General features: G+C 34.7%; 1 protein-coding gene across 4 annotated transcripts in view; it reads left to right on the top strand.

Moving 5' to 3' along the window:
- Nucleotides 1–15,921, top strand: part of LOC121427884 — an 82,206-nt gene that overhangs the window by 25,383 nt on the left and 40,902 nt on the right. For 3 of the 4 annotated variants that reach the window (XM_041624483.1, XM_041624460.1, XM_041624475.1), the window contains exons 14-31: nucleotides 683–715; nucleotides 1,255–1,296; nucleotides 3,599–3,718; nucleotides 4,246–4,425; nucleotides 4,989–5,156; nucleotides 5,865–5,990; nucleotides 6,911–7,033; nucleotides 7,452–7,603; nucleotides 7,970–8,140; nucleotides 8,393–8,557; nucleotides 8,741–9,191; nucleotides 9,862–10,041; nucleotides 11,144–11,263; nucleotides 11,515–11,720; nucleotides 12,215–12,299; nucleotides 12,863–13,045; nucleotides 14,426–14,524; nucleotides 14,911–15,168. In XM_041624483.1, coding sequence (XP_041480417.1) covers nucleotides 683–715; nucleotides 1,255–1,296; nucleotides 3,599–3,718; nucleotides 4,246–4,425; nucleotides 4,989–5,156; nucleotides 5,865–5,990; nucleotides 6,911–7,033; nucleotides 7,452–7,603; nucleotides 7,970–8,140; nucleotides 8,393–8,557; nucleotides 8,741–9,191; nucleotides 9,862–10,041; nucleotides 11,144–11,263; nucleotides 11,515–11,720; nucleotides 12,215–12,299; nucleotides 12,863–13,045; nucleotides 14,426–14,524; nucleotides 14,911–15,168 — 2,862 coding nt within the window. The remainder of the gene's footprint in view (nucleotides 1–682; nucleotides 716–1,254; nucleotides 1,297–3,598; nucleotides 3,719–4,245; nucleotides 4,426–4,988; nucleotides 5,157–5,864; nucleotides 5,991–6,910; nucleotides 7,034–7,451; nucleotides 7,604–7,969; nucleotides 8,141–8,392; nucleotides 8,558–8,740; nucleotides 9,192–9,861; nucleotides 10,042–11,143; nucleotides 11,264–11,514; nucleotides 11,721–12,214; nucleotides 12,300–12,862; nucleotides 13,046–14,425; nucleotides 14,525–14,910; nucleotides 15,169–15,921) is intronic. The other variant, XM_041624467.1, reaches the window with a different exon arrangement.

Here is a 15,921-nt window from a genome sequence, read left to right on the forward strand (position 1 = left end):
TGGAATAAATAAGGCAACTAAGCAGATTGTGTGCTTGTTTCTCTCATCTTCCTTTCCTTCTTATATCGTTGACCAAGGACCAGAACGTCAATGATAAATTTTAGCTCAAACACAAACTGTTTGCCGAAAGGGGCATTGGCTTTCGTGCAAATATGCATCTGGTCATTTCAACCCGAATCTATTTTGTGATGGACAATATGCTTCGAAGGGCACGAATCTGGAATTTTTAATGCTTCCTACAAAATTATTCATCTCCATGTCAAGCAATAATTGTGTAAATATCAGGAACAAATAAAGAATGAAAGACACATCACAAATAGCAATAAGTCCCGTGTCAATATAGAATGTTCATATTTAGAGGAGGATACACACCATGCGCGATATACAAATCAATGCCTGTGTCTGATGCGATTGGGGTATGTATACATACATGTACAACAGTCTAACATTAGTTTTTTTCATGACTCTAGTATATTGAAGGCATATGTGCTAAATCCTTATTAAACATTGATCTGTGAAACGTGTCCTTCCTTCTCTGTTTACTTTTTTTTTCAATTGTGAAAATCGCTCTAGATGTATACATAGGGTTGTTGTTGCATATTTACATCATTATTTACATTTGTTCATTAGTAACTTACATTCACGTCATAACGACCTGATGTTTATCTTTGATTTTTGGCAGATTGGATGGAGGAACCTGGCACGAAGTTGAGATGTAAGTAGGCATATACCCCTGATCCCCCTTATGACTCTGGAATTATTTATTATACATGTATACATATATTTTCATGCAGGGGGGGGGGGAGGGTTCAACCTATACTACGTACAGATCAATTTAGCAACACTGACTGTTCCACTCTTTCAGATCTCACTGTTCCAGATATACAGTGGAGCATAATTTTCAAAGTGGAGGGGGGGGCATGCACTGAATGATGTACAAGATTAAAATACACTGCTTACAAATTTTTCACTCATTTTGCCAAAATTTACGGGTGCATTGCCCCATGCCCTATCCTGCATGGTGATGTTACCAATCATGGCTTGCATCTTCCACAAATTTTGTTTATTTCTGAAATAACAGGAACATTATATTTCGGCAAGATGCATGTTACGAGTGTGTCAATATATGCAGTGAATAGGTTGAGTTTTGACAAAGTGAAAGAAAGAGATAACTTGACATTTTAAGCTCCAACAAAATGCTTTTATTCCAGTTGATTTTGTATTTTTTTCCCAAAATTAAATCTCTTTACATAGTTGCTAGAGAAGCTGGATCCGGAACTGGTCCAACGCCAGTCGGTAAGTTTGTTGTTGTTGTTGTTGTTGTTAATTGTTTTGACGCATGAACTTTTACATGATGGTGCATGACTTTCAGTGGTTGTTATTATGTCATTTACATATAAAATTGGTCTATATAGCCATGCAAATGTTTTTTTTAGGCCTATGATACGCCAAGTCAAATTGTTTCAATTGAATGCCATCTGGCATGGAATACCGAACACTCTTGGAAATATTTTCCAAATCAAAGTTGATTTTTTTTTTCAGTGCAAACCAATTTATCACACATACAACGCCAAAACTATAATCGGTTGTATGAATAGAAGCTCTTGGGAATATACAGGCCTATACAATAGCCTAGACCTATAAGGTTTTTTTTGGCGGGGGGGGGACAGGGGCCGCGGAACGGTTTTCAAAGTGGGGGGGGGGGGCTGAGCGAAAAGTGGCAAAAAATCACAATCCTATGGTCATTTTTACGTTTTTGTACACGATTTTGGGAAAAAGTGGGGGGGGGGGTAGATATTGGATGATTTCAAGTTCAGTGTTGACCTTAGGCTAGTGGTGTTTTGTCAATTTTACACGATTTATAACACCAAACATAAAATGAAGATGGTCCCGAAAAGTCACTCACTAGTTGTTGAGATGTCAATAATGTGATCTGGATCAGTTTTACAAACTCTGAATAAGTTTTGGAACTAGGGGAAGCAATCCAAATTTCAACACCAACACTAAAGGCCAACACCGGACTTGAAATCAACCAATGGAGGCGATATACGTGCATCATAGCTCTATGCGCATTGATCATATCGATATGATCGCGAATTCGAACGAGCGCGACTTGCAGCAGACGACGAGTTCGACTCTGTCGACTGATAATCCACAAGCAGCTGTAATTGTAAAGTGTTAATGCTAGGCCTAACTAGAATAGACGAGTGAGGTAGACTCACGGCCCAAGCTTGGGCAAGTGCAAAGAAGCCGAAAGTAAAGTTTGTCGTAGACGTGCAAGTGAGTTAGAGGTATTATATTTCATTTTCATCGTCAGTAAGGTGCTTGTAATTCCTCAATATTTATCCCTGGTCCCAGGCGCTAATATTTGTGTAATGTTAGATCTAATATTTTGAAAACGACAATGTCAATAGCAGCCTCAAATCAATTTCGCAACAAAGCCGGACAGGTTATCAAATACCGGTAGGCCTCTGATGAATTCGCACAAATTCGCACATAACTATCTACAGGTGCTTCACTTTGGGTCAAGGCTACAAACTTTTTTATTTCTAACAATAAAGCAAGACGATCAAATTACTTAAGTAGGCTCAATATTCTTATCTTATTTAATTAGTTGTAACTTTCTCATTAGTTAATGAATAACGTTATCACTATAACAGCATGCCATTGAAAATGTTACAAAGATCAAGATGAAAGTATCAACAAATAGAGTTAGGCCTGGCTTGAAAAATGTTAAAACATTCCATCTAAAAAATGTTATGTTTGTCAAATAGTGACACCTTTAATTCATAATTGTTTTTTTTTTATTGTACCACGAAGCTACCATACATGTACCAGGTTTGAGAAGGATTGTGGAATTTTATCTTTTTTAGAAAAAAGTTGGTTAACTTGGTTTGGCAGTTTCTACTTTTTGAGTGGCAACTCCTCAAGATAAAATTATTGCCGGACCATCTGAGGCTGAGCATGAATACTTATGGTTTGAGCCCATTAAAATTAATGCCAGGTATCCCTCACCCTTCTATATTCTAATTGAAGCCAAAATCAAGATCAGCCTAGCTAGGCGGAAATACTTGAAAACATTTATGGTTCGGCCTATCATCAAAGCCAGCTGGTTCATAGATCAGCTATGTGTGCGACTGCTGATTACTGCCTCCAACTAACTCGGGATGTGGAGATCTGGGGTGATGGTGCGGGGAAGGGACTTTTATCCTTTTTCCCCCTATGAATTCAAGCTACTGGTTTCTCCCATCATTGAATTTATTTTCAGCATGCAATGAATATATTTTTTAATTTTAGCACAAAAGAAGCCGTTTTCCATTCACAAATGGACGAGGCACCATGCATGTTGATGTGTCCATTGTTCGTGTAATAGTACCCATGATAATGTCAAAATGCATATAGGGTGATTTGTTAAATAAAGACTTGATGGTGGACCTACTCTCCATACACTTGTCCTGGTTAAATAGGGTAAGGTGACTGAATGCATGATGTAGCTTCATTTTCATACCTGTGATGGTCTTTGGTGCAAGGACTACCAATTGGCATGTTTACATATTCATCAATTTTTTTTTATTTGTTCATTTCTATTTTATTTCAGTTTGTGGTGATGGATATTTTCAATGCATTGATTGTACTTGTATTCCTCTGAATCTCACTTGCAATGGTATCAACAACTGTGCAGAAGGAGAGGATGAGGACACAGCTTCAATATGCAGTGGTATACAGTTATTCTTATGTTTTTTATTTTGCATGCCTTATATCATTGTCACTTTGCATGTGTTTCATTTTTTGTTTTCATTGCAATTTGATGGTCATTAATTTGCATGTGATGGATCCAGATCGATTTATTGATCCAGTATCAAAGTAAGGTACTACCCTTATACTCAAAGGCACTTACCATCAAGAGTAAATCTGTCTCAAAGAGTAACTGTCACAATTTTGCTAAGAAGTGGATCAAAATCAAACATTTCCATGGAACTTTAATACTGGTAATAGCGAAATGCACCCATTAATTGTAAATTTTATCCAACAATGAGAGAATTATGTGGAAGGTTGAAGTGTTGTTAATCTAAATCAACTATAGGATTCATGTTATGATCAATTTAGCTTTCAGTCATTTGATGAATGTTAATATGTTACATGTAAGTTTGATGACTTATGTACCTCAGTAGAGAAACTATCCAGCTATTAAGAATTTATTTGATCTGACTTTAATCAAATGTTTTATATCTGTTATATTTCCAGATTCCTGTGAATTAGTCATTACTCCTGAAAGTCGTCTTCGATTGGTTTCTATGGTTCCACAAGCTCGTTACCAGAATGGAACAATCTTGACACTAGGATGTATTGGTGGTTTCACTCTTGTTGGAGACCCTGATGTCACTTGCATAGAGACGGCATTCTCTGCATTTCCAACTTGCTACCGTAAGAATTTTGCTTTGTGTTATACTTTCGGACAAATATTGCCAAATGATGGAAATGAGACTGTTAGTGTTTCAAGATACTTTACGAGAAATGGGTAAAATGAAAATTAAAGATGTAATCGGAGGGTAAGTAGGATGAAAAAAAAAATTCTTTTAAACTTCCTTGAAATTGTAAGTGTATCATCATGAATCTTTCCAAAAAGCTTTCAAGGTGGGTGGTGGGGGAAGGGAGGAGTTATTGTTTTGAATTGAGTATTAATTAGGTGTAAATAGTTATAACTTTTCATGACAAGAACTGCAGAAGACACAGCCAGGTAGTAATAATAAGGCGTTTTATACTGGTGTTTCAAAGCGCACAACTGCAGTATACAATAACCAATATTATAGAATGCATTAGGTGAACAATACATGAAGCCTATGTTTGATTTGTATGTTATTTCAGGATCTACACTAAGGAATCAATATCTTAGAAAGTAGACAAAATTCATTCCCAATCATTGATATACAATCCCAACTTTATTAATTCGAGCATAATTGTTAAATGATTGTATTCCTTTTATACAGAAAACTGCCTTATAGATAGTCGACCTCAATTAATCTGTAGCTCAAATGATGTTATACATGGTGCTAGCCCCGACTGCAGGTGTGATGCTGGATACAATTTGGAAATTCCAATGGCAGATATTACATGCAGAAATAGTATCTTTGATCCTCAACATCCACAGTGTGAAGGTGAGGCCATGGAGAAAAGATATTTGTTTTATTCAGGAGAATACTAGTAAAGCAAGCACCTACTTTGAAAAAAAAATCAAATTTAGATTCTTTAGAAGAAAATAAAAGAATTGAAGGAAACATGTTTGATTGGTGACAAACAAATAATATTCGTCTCACACCAAGAGAAAATTCAAATGGTTTCATTTTTGGCTCAGATTTTCACTATATGTCCCTTGTATATGACAGTGTATAACTTAGAAAAAAGTGTCATGTGAGGTATCAATAGTAAGCCTAGCCCACTTCTGCATATAAAGGAGGAGGAAAACCATGAATAGATTAATTTCCCATGGCTTGCGGGGAAGCTCTTAGCATGTGACTTACAGAGTGATAATCCTTAACTATTATTCTCTGGATTTTCATTAAACTTTCTCAACCTGTTTCTCTTTTTTTCAAGTTGTTTTAAATCTTACTAAAGGTCTGGTGAAATTTCCTGTTTAAGTATATGGTAATGGCAGAGGCCGTATAGTCAAGAATCAATCAATTCTATGAATATTGTAATGTTAGAGGCTGTATAGTCAATCAAACCGTTTTAAAAACAAATACTATGTTAACGAACATCATTTACAGAGAATCAAACATGTCTTCCTTTATTATTCTGTAAAGGATGAGATTGTGTCTTTATTTTGACGAATGATGATAAAATCCATGTATTTATCTTCAACACAGAAACAAATGAGTGCCTGCTGACTGTTTCACCATGCAGTAGTAACGCAGAATGTTTCAACATGCCACTAGGGAGCTTCTTATGTATTTGCAACCCAGGATACACAGGCAATGGAACATACTGTGAAGGTCAGTATAAGTCATCAGATTGCAGCTACACCCAAATGCAGAATCTTGGGGAAATTGAATCTTGCAGAAGTTTCTTAAAGCTGATTTACTTACTCTGTCATGCAAAACCAACAGACTCGTGATAAAAATACAGGAAAGCCTGAATATAATCAAACATTTTTAATCAAACTTAATTTAATCAAAACAAATTTAATCATACTTTCTTCATTTTCATCAGTTGCTGATGTTTAAAAAAAAAATCTAAGTTCTAAACTCATTCTCAAAACAAACATCCTGCATCATGCTTACATTTGTATATGTTCTTTAAAGAGAAAATTTATACATTTGGTTGACCTGACTGTTTGGTGAGGCTTTTATCTGATGCTTCTAACAAACCTATTCAAATACATGCTTTTTGGCTCAAATTCTCAACTCAACAAATTAGACTTTTGTTCCATTTCCATCTCGCCCAACAACATGTCAAAATCATGTGGCAACCATTTTTGTCTCTCATATGTCCCATGTCCAATCAGATTACAAGCATGTGCAGGTTGATTTTTGCTCTCAAGTGCGCAACATTAGCTTCATAAGGAAAAATCTCACTCAGCAACAGGGAAACTAGTATATTCACTTATTTGTGACATGATTTTGTTGTAATGTATACATATATTGTCTTATTTGCTCTGGAGGACCTGTACTTAGCATCAGAGGTGGAAAGTGCGCCATATAAATGTTGCTATTATTAGTATTATTGTTATTATCATTGTTATACCTGCACTGATTAACCCAACACCCCTGTAGGCTTCGCCTGGGAGTTTACTTGTGATTCCTTTTCCATGGGTTTGGCTGTTAGATCGACCTATTTTCATCATGGAGTTTTGCTCCAAAGTTATTAAGTGCAGTTATAAGCACCGACTGTTTTTGTCTTTCTTGATTGGTAGATATTGATGAGTGTGCAACAGGGAGCAACACGTGCGATGAAGATGCAACATGTACAAATACACAGGGATCTTATACATGTGGATGTAACTCTGGTTTTGAGGGAGACGGTGTGACGTGCATAGGTGAGTTACAACTTGCAAATAAATGTAGGCTTAGATTGAATGGGTATTTTTGAAATCTGTCATAAAAAAGAATGAAGATGATAGATAGGACTAGAAACAGGGATATAAGATGAAGATCAATTGTGTACTCTGTAGTGTAAAATATGAAATGAACTTTTCTATTCTTGTCTCCCCAACAGTTGATATCTGCATACTGTATGAAGTGGTATTATGATTTGACCATTGAAATCTTATTTTGAATGAATTAAAAATTGTGTCAGTTTTTCTTCCAGGCAAGCTTATTTATTTTGACATTTCTAACAAAAAATGCTTATGAAATAATATAGATTTTCAGATTTTTTTATTTACTTCATGATTTATATCAATTTTGTCCCAACGATCTGTATATCTTTTTTTGTCCTGCTTTCATATAAACCAGAACTCATTTACTATAACTATGGTCCTGATGCTGGTGATAGTGAGTTGGCATCAACTGCTGGTTTCTCCTTCGCCAGTGGGTATAGTGTATCTGGAGCAATAGCACGAATGCAGTATATTCCTATTGGTGATCAGCTCTTCAATTATATCTTTGTAAGTCAAATTAATTTCCATCATTCAAGTGCTCGACTATGGGTTATATGATATATGATTAACTTTTTCTAGGATTTCAAACCCTGAAGATTTTAAGACATTATTCCAGAGGTGTTTAACCACGAGGCACATGTAGCCTTTTCTACCCATTTTTTACGTAAAGTACCACATGCAGTACCTCTATCTTTACTAGTACCAGAATGTGTAACAGAATGATCTTGTGTTTTAAATTGCCTCATATATTTGAGATTGTAATACAAATTCTCAAGTTTGTAATGTGTTAATGAATCAAGCTTCCTCTAAATCTCTAAATGTTCACTAATACCTTTGAATGCAACAAATGTTCTTTTGTGTTGTATCTGATAGCTCACCAACAGCGGGGGTATTGCATTTTCGAATGAAGAGGATACGGACTTGTCTCAGTTCACCCATCCATCACCCTTCACTGACAATGCCAACAATTCCTCTATGTCAGCAGTGTACGTTTATGGTATTGAGGCTCGAACTGACCAAGCAGACTCTGGTGTCTATTATCAAGTAGGTTAACTGCTGTTGATCATTTGAGTTAGTATGCATGTGCGGTCCATACCTGAATAGGGAGAGGAAGGGGGGGGGATGGAGAAGCAGAAGAAGAAGAAGAGGAGGAAAAGGGAAAAGAAGAAGAATGAGGAGGAGGAGAAGGGGGTTGGGGTAAAAAACATTGGAAAATAAAGAAATATACAATAATGAATTGTTTATATGTTTGATTGTATTTATATGTATTTTATCTCTTATCTTTTCAATTCAAAGATATATGAGAGTACAGCCACAGATGCTTCAACAATGCAACTTTTGGCTAATGTATCTACGCAGGTCAACAGTGCTGCAAGTTTCTCTGATTATGTTGCTAAATGGGCTATGGTCATCACTTGGGTTAATTTCAGACGGTTTTTAACTGCAGCAGACTCTGTCGAGGTAAGATCAGACAGAACAGGTCAAGGGCAAGGCTTCCAAATATTTGAGTTATAAAAATATGTAGTCAAACTATTTTTTTATCAATTGTGTTTTTTATTTTGATACATGAAACTTCTATGGAAGTACAATACATGGAATTATCGAGTTTATTGAATATTGTATTGTTTGTTTTGACTTCATCAGACCAACACCTTTCAGGCAGTTCTGACAACAGATGGGGCTAATACTTACATACTACAACTATATCAAGAAAATTCTTTGTTGTGGGATGCAGGCCAGTTAGCTGTAGATGAAATCCCAGTCATAGGCTATCGAACACCATCAAGTTTCTATGACCTGATGTCATCAGATTCCTACACGCGCAGCATGATGTATCGACCTGATACTCTTACTGGTAATATAGAAGCCAGTGGGATGGCCCAACTTGGACAGTTTGTCTTTCGATTGGATACAAATCCAGCTGGTTATATCAATCCAGCAGAATTCTGTCAGAACTGGTATGATACTTCTTCAACAGTTTCTTCAAATTTGGACTGTCCTTGTACATTTGCACAAGCTGTCAGGGATTTCAGATACAGACGATGTATTGCCTATTCCCCTGATGCTCAGTATCCTTCCATTGATGCCTACCCAAGTAAGTAAATCCTTATAATAATTAGCAGAAATAATGTTGAAGATTTCTGTCAGTATGTTTGTCTTAAAAAGCACAGATGCATGTAAAGTATATGTCAGCAGTATTGTGTCGATGAATCACCATCAGTTCTTCATATGTAGGAATAAAAAAAATGCTGCCTTGTAGAATGGTTTGAACATAGTTCTGTCTAAAAATGAATTAAATGTTATGCAAAACATACATATATATTCATGTTGACATTGCCAACATATCCTCCACAAATATTAAACCAGAATTTTATTTGTATTTCTGTTTTTTTCTACCTATTTTATTAATTGCTTTTTCTATTAACTTTGTCAGGGACTGCTATCTAGCCATAAACAGCATAAAATGAATCCATTTAAACCAGCAAAACTGAAAAATAATGTCTTCAAAATGAAAACACAATTTACATGAATTGACTTTGCTTATGAAATAATATTTTGGAGCAATTTTGGGTCTGCATGCACTTACCAAATGTTACATGATCTATTTGGCTTTTTGAACCAGGGATGCCGTCAATGAGCCAGCCTCAGAAGCTTAACAACTACCAGTCTTGATATGTTCCTATATTAGAGTAAAAGATGTAGGATATGCATATGCGTAACATATTCAGCTTGCTTGAAATAATCCATTGTCTTTGCTTCTCCAGGTACAGGCTATTTATGTAGACAGCGATCTCGCCGATCCCGCATTGGACCCCGTTGTACATACAATCAAAATGGTACTTTGTTTATTGGATATGAATCCATGTGGGAAGGTAGCAATGTGCAGGATACCGTGGCTTCTCGTTTTTTTAGCACCTCCTCAAACCCTTATCAGAGTTGGGTCGGTAAGTAATTCATGACCTCAATTTGGCCATTTATTCACAAGGTGACAGATAAACTGTTGAAAAAAAAATGAGTTATTTCTACTTTGCAATTGGCTTGTTGATAATTCTGTGATATTTTCGTTTATTAAAAGAGTCACTTAAATGTTATTATTATTGTTATTTATTATTATTTGTTTGGCATCACCTGTGCCTGGGAGGCGAAAAGCGAACTGAATCACTATGACCCGCAGGTCTCTCCTCCCCGATATAACTGATTGGAGGGAATGCAGGTGGACCACTAAACCGGGGTTTCCCCCTACTCTTATACAATATTCAATATTATATATGTATTTCTTTCTTTGAAAACATTTCTGAAATAAAATACTTAGTCATTCTCCTCTCTCCACCATGTGGTGCTGAAACTGTTTGACAAATGAACTTTTAAACCTTGTCTTGAATCAAGGATTGACCATGTACAAATTTTCTTCTTTTTTTAAATTAATTAATTAATTCATCTATCTATCTATCTATTTATGTATTCATTAATCATTTTATTCATTTTTTTTTGGGGGGGTCAATGGTCACAGAGGACTTTTTGTTGTTGTTGAATGATATTGTAAACAAACATCAAAGAGGGCAAAGCTGCAGAGTGCTAAGGAGTATGTGCTTGGCTTTTGCACACATGCCCTGAGTCATGTTCACCTGATATAATGACCTAATATGTGATAATTGCAGACAATTTGAAAATGATAGTTTAAACTACCTCATGCTTAAAGAAATAGGTAACTGAGTGTGAGTTTTCTGTTGTAGTCATTCCAACTGTAATGAAAACTGTCAACTTTGCTGTGAAGTGGTAAAGCTTCTTTTGATAAAGAGACAACCTGATTGGGAAGTATTGAATTTTAAAAGATATTGGATCCATCTGTTTTTCTTTATTATTGTTTAACTGTTATATTGAAATCAAGACCATAACAAAAGTAGAAATAATATTTAAAAATGCTGAAATTTATAAAGAGGGAAACGAAACCCAAAAGGAAATGGCGATTTTAAGGAGGTTGGATTTGATATGTAAGAATTATGAACTGACCTAAACCCTTTTATTTTTTCTCTGTTTGGCACATAGAAAATGATGTCTTGCCCCGGCATTTCTGTTGTAGTCAGTTACCCAATGTTAATTACTGTAACCTGTATCAAGAAAGACGACCTTCTCGGGATTGTTCTAATTATCGTGCCCCATTTCAAGGTATGTAGTCTCATTATTAATATTTTATGTTGGTAACTTGTTATTGCAGACTATGCAAAATGAATTCAAGACTGTCAACAATAGATCATGCGTACCAATTCAAGATTATCTTTAACATGTTTCCAAAAATAATGTTTTTTTTCTGCACTGCAGAACTTTCAACTCTCACTAATACAAAGTTAGGGTTTTCATTGTTGCAAATATGTTTGAAATTTCGAAATTTTTGTCAAATAATTATTTTTCTTCTTCAGGTTGGGGTGCAGGAGATCCTCATATTACTACCCCTGATGGGGCTAATTATACCTTTAACGGCCTGGGGGAGTACTGGCTGACACGTATTGATTCTACAGGCTTTAAACTCCAAGGTCGGACAGAGAGAACCTTTGATGATAATGGGAATCTAACTGACACTGGAACAGTCTTCACATCAGTTGCAGCCGAACAGGATGCTACAAGGGTATGTAATATATGTACAAGTTTTATTCACATTTCATTAACGTCTAATCTGGTAGTTCTTGCTGCTTATAGTATTTTGCTGTTTAATTTGTATTGAGAAATACTTTGCTCTTGATAGTAGCATTAGTGTGTCCCCTATCAATTTGTTTAATTTCTGAAGCTGAATTTTGAATTGAGTTGGATTGAATGACTATGTCACTGCAGTAATTAAAATACCTTACAATATTAATCTTGATGTGTAAATCTGTATGCATATTTTGTAGCAGTAGTGCAAAATACAATTTAAAAAAATTGTATTAACGATATACTATGTACATGACTAATGTAATGTATATGCATGCCACTAAATATCTTACAAATGAGTAAGATAAACTAGAAACTATGAATTTGTAGCTATAGTCTTTGCATGAGGCAATGTATTTGTAGATGGTTTGCTTAGGAGAAGAGTTTAAACATCTATGTAGTCACTTGAAGTACTTATTTTGTCTTTTCCAGGTTCAATTTGATCTGAATGCAGACAGGACTCAATTGAGTATCTTAATCAATGGCACTGAGGCTACCATTGCAGATATACAGACAGGTTAGTATAAATACATACTTTCAAGTTTAGATCTATTCAAGAGATCAATGGATAACAATGTACATACACAGACTATGTTGTATATGAATACATAAAACAAAATGAGAAAGGTATTGATTCAACAGGAAGTTCAACATGTAAGAGATCAAACCTCTAAAAGATACCATAGCATCACATGATCATATTTTCAGCCAATAGACACAAGTATTAAATAGCTATCCAGCAGGACTTGTTGCATCAAGTGATAGAATCAATGAAAATATTTGATTTGAAAATTGTTACCTAAGAAATCAGGAAAGCAGGAACCAGTGATGCAAAGCTTGCATCCTGGAGAGAAAGGCAATGATGTTTGTTAAATGGCTCATATCATCTGTTAATTAATTTAAAAACTGCGCTCTTTCAATTTTGGGGGGTGATTTCAGGCCATTGTATCCAAGATATCACAGCTGAATTGGATCTAAATGTGTATTACTGTGGTGCTAAAAGTTTGGTGTATTAATATTTTAAGACAAACAGTGATAACCAAGGCAATTTCCTCCTCCAATGTTTTTTCTTAAATCCAGGTCAATATGAATCTTCAGATCCATCATTTGACCTTAGATATTCAGGAAACAGATATCAAGCCTTGTTTACAGACAGTTCTGATAGAGAGATGTCTTTTAGCATTGGCGTCAGTCAAAACATGATAGATTTGTCCATCCAGGTTCCAGCTGATTACGTTGATGGAAGAACACGTGGCTTGTATGGTATGTCCAATAATTTTGCCTATATGCACTTCTTTTGGCTATTGTATCTTTATCTTTGAAATGGAAGTCAGTAGAAACCTCTCTGTTACATTAATGTGAATCTAGATACTTGCCACTATACATCAACCATGTGATGAATGAATATTCCAGTAACAAAGTTTAAAGGTTGAACTATAGTAGGTATTGTAAAAAAATATGTATGAAATGTTTGCTCCATTTAGGACACTAGAAATTAATATTGAAATAGCTCATGAAACAACGGGGTCCTTCTTTAATATTCATAGGCAGGCAATGCATTGATTATAAATAGGTCTTTCAATCAATGTAAAAGCGCTATGTACATGTAAATGCTAATATTATGTTGTATATATTGTTCACATGTGTGTATGAAAGCGAAAATGCAGTACACTTTATAGGAAAATATAAAGAAATTCAAGCTATTATTTGTTGCATGATTAGAAGTGCTCTGAGGACTACATGTTATATTAACTGTCTTGATTTTCTTTTTCGGGAGGAAATAAATAAAATTCGAAGGCAGCTATGTAATGTTCCTTTTTTTGTTTTTTTTACTAAAATATCGTAAGCCATTAATCGTATATAATTCATTAAGTTATACCTTTTAAACATCTACCTTAATTTGGGTTGCAGATCATGTAGCATGCAGTTGATTTCATTTAAAGGACAAGTCCACCCCAACAAAAACTTGATTTGAATAAAAAGAGAAAATTCAACAAGCATAACACTGAAAATTTCATCAAAATCGGTTGTAAAATAAGAAAGTTGTGGCATTTTAAAGTTTCGCTTATTTTCAACAAAATAGTTATATGAATGAGCCAGTTACATCCAAATGAGAGAGTTGATGACATCACTCACTATTTCTTTTGTATTTTATTATATGAAATTTGAAATATTGTTATTTTCTCATCATTGTCATGTGAAATGAAGTTTCATTCCTCCCTGAACACGTGGAATTCCTTTATTTTAACATTTTGTGCTTTAGGCAAGGAGATCCTAATCGTCAAATTCGTAAAAATTGAAATATTGTATAATTCAAACAATAAAAAACAAAAGAAATAGTGAGTGAGTGACATCAACTCTCTCATTTGGATGTAACTGGCTCGTTCATATAACTATTTTGTTGAAAATAATCGAAACTTTGAAATGTCATAACTTTCTTATTTTACATCCGATTTTGATGAAATTTCAGCGTTGTGCTTGTCTGATTTTTCTCTATTGATTCAAATCAACATTTTTCTGAGGTGGACTTGACCTTTAAATAAAAAAAGCATGGCTTAATTTTCATCCTCCAACTCTTATTTTTTATATTGTAATTGTTTTTTCTAGCTGTACATGGTAAATATTGTTGTTTTCATTATGTAGGTGTGGTAGATGGCGATTCCAGCAATGATTTCACGGACCCTGATGGCACAGTTTTGACAAATCCTAATGATGACGCTATATTTCAGTATGGTCAATCATGTAAGTACACACATACTTTGATTAAACTTGTTTTATAAGCATACTTCATCAATTTTATTCATTAGTAATTTTCAATGAAACAAGGATGGTTCAGCCCATATGTATAGTGTAAATGTCTTTGTCTACTTTAGGTGCTTGCTGGAAGCTCAGTCCATCCATCTTGAAAAAGAAGAAAAAAATACTATGGGTTAGCTTGTGGATTCAATAGATAAATCAGATTTGAACTTAGATGATGAATGAATTCTATGTGTGATGATGCAATCTCTGATGTAAATATCGAATGCAAGCCGAATGCAAGATTCCATGTTCTTATTCATAGGTCAAATCATTACACTTCTTTGTCTCAATCTATCTTATGCATACCATCTCTTCCTCCCTCTCAACAGGGAAAATAGAATCTTCTGCATCATTATTCACGTACCAGAGTCCTAATACATATGACACGTACAACAACAATAACTTTCAACCAATGACCATCACTGAACTCATGGCGTCTGCAAATCCAACAACATTAAACGCCGTCTTGTCCAGCTGCTCTGGGGATAACACTTGTATATTTGATGCCTTGGCTACAAATGATATTGCCGTTGGTACCAACACAATGATGATTGGAATGGACAACATGCAGCAAGTTGTTGAGCTAGGTATGAATACAATTTATATTAACAGTTTCTCTTTCAGTTCTAGTTTCTTTTAAAACACCTTTGAACAATATTTTTGAAGAATTTTGAGAATTTTCTGATTAAGAATTGCCCATACCCCTAAAAAAGACTGCTATTTAGATGCCTAAGAAGAGGGGGGGGGGCTGACTCAGCCACTCTTATGATCTCAGCCGTCACAGAAAAAAAATGGCCATGTGCATTATTACCCATGGCTTAATCTATGTAACTGGAAAATCAAATTCTTTGAAAAATCTCATAGCTAATTAGTTATACCAATTTATGCATTAATTTAAAGCTTGCTGTTATTAACTAAGACTAAAATCCACAAATTGCTATTTTTTATTTACAGAATCTTTGTAGGAATCTGATCAAATGGAATTAATGTACTCTTTTTTTCTCCTTAACTTTAATGTTTAAACATTTTCTTATGTATTTCATTTTCATTATTACTTTTTTTGTTGCTTTTTCACTTTTAACTTTTTCACTTTTAACTATTATTTTGATTGTTTGTAATGGTTAGTTAGGTAATTGTTTCCCTTTTTCTGCTCTAATTTTTGCTTGAATAATATGTTTATTCTAATTGGGTCTGCCGTGCATAAGATTAATTTCTTTTTGGCTGCTGCCTTTCCAGTATAATACTTTATTTCTGTTTTATTTCATGTTTGTACTATTTATATTGTTTTCATACTGAGAAAAATGAATTGAATTGAATATTGAATAATGACGTCATCAGTG

The sequence above is a fragment of the Lytechinus variegatus genome, chromosome 1, assembly GCF_018143015.1.
Source record: "Lytechinus variegatus isolate NC3 chromosome 1, Lvar_3.0, whole genome shotgun sequence".
In the NCBI taxonomy this organism is placed as follows: Eukaryota; Metazoa; Echinodermata; class Echinoidea; order Temnopleuroida; family Toxopneustidae; genus Lytechinus; species Lytechinus variegatus.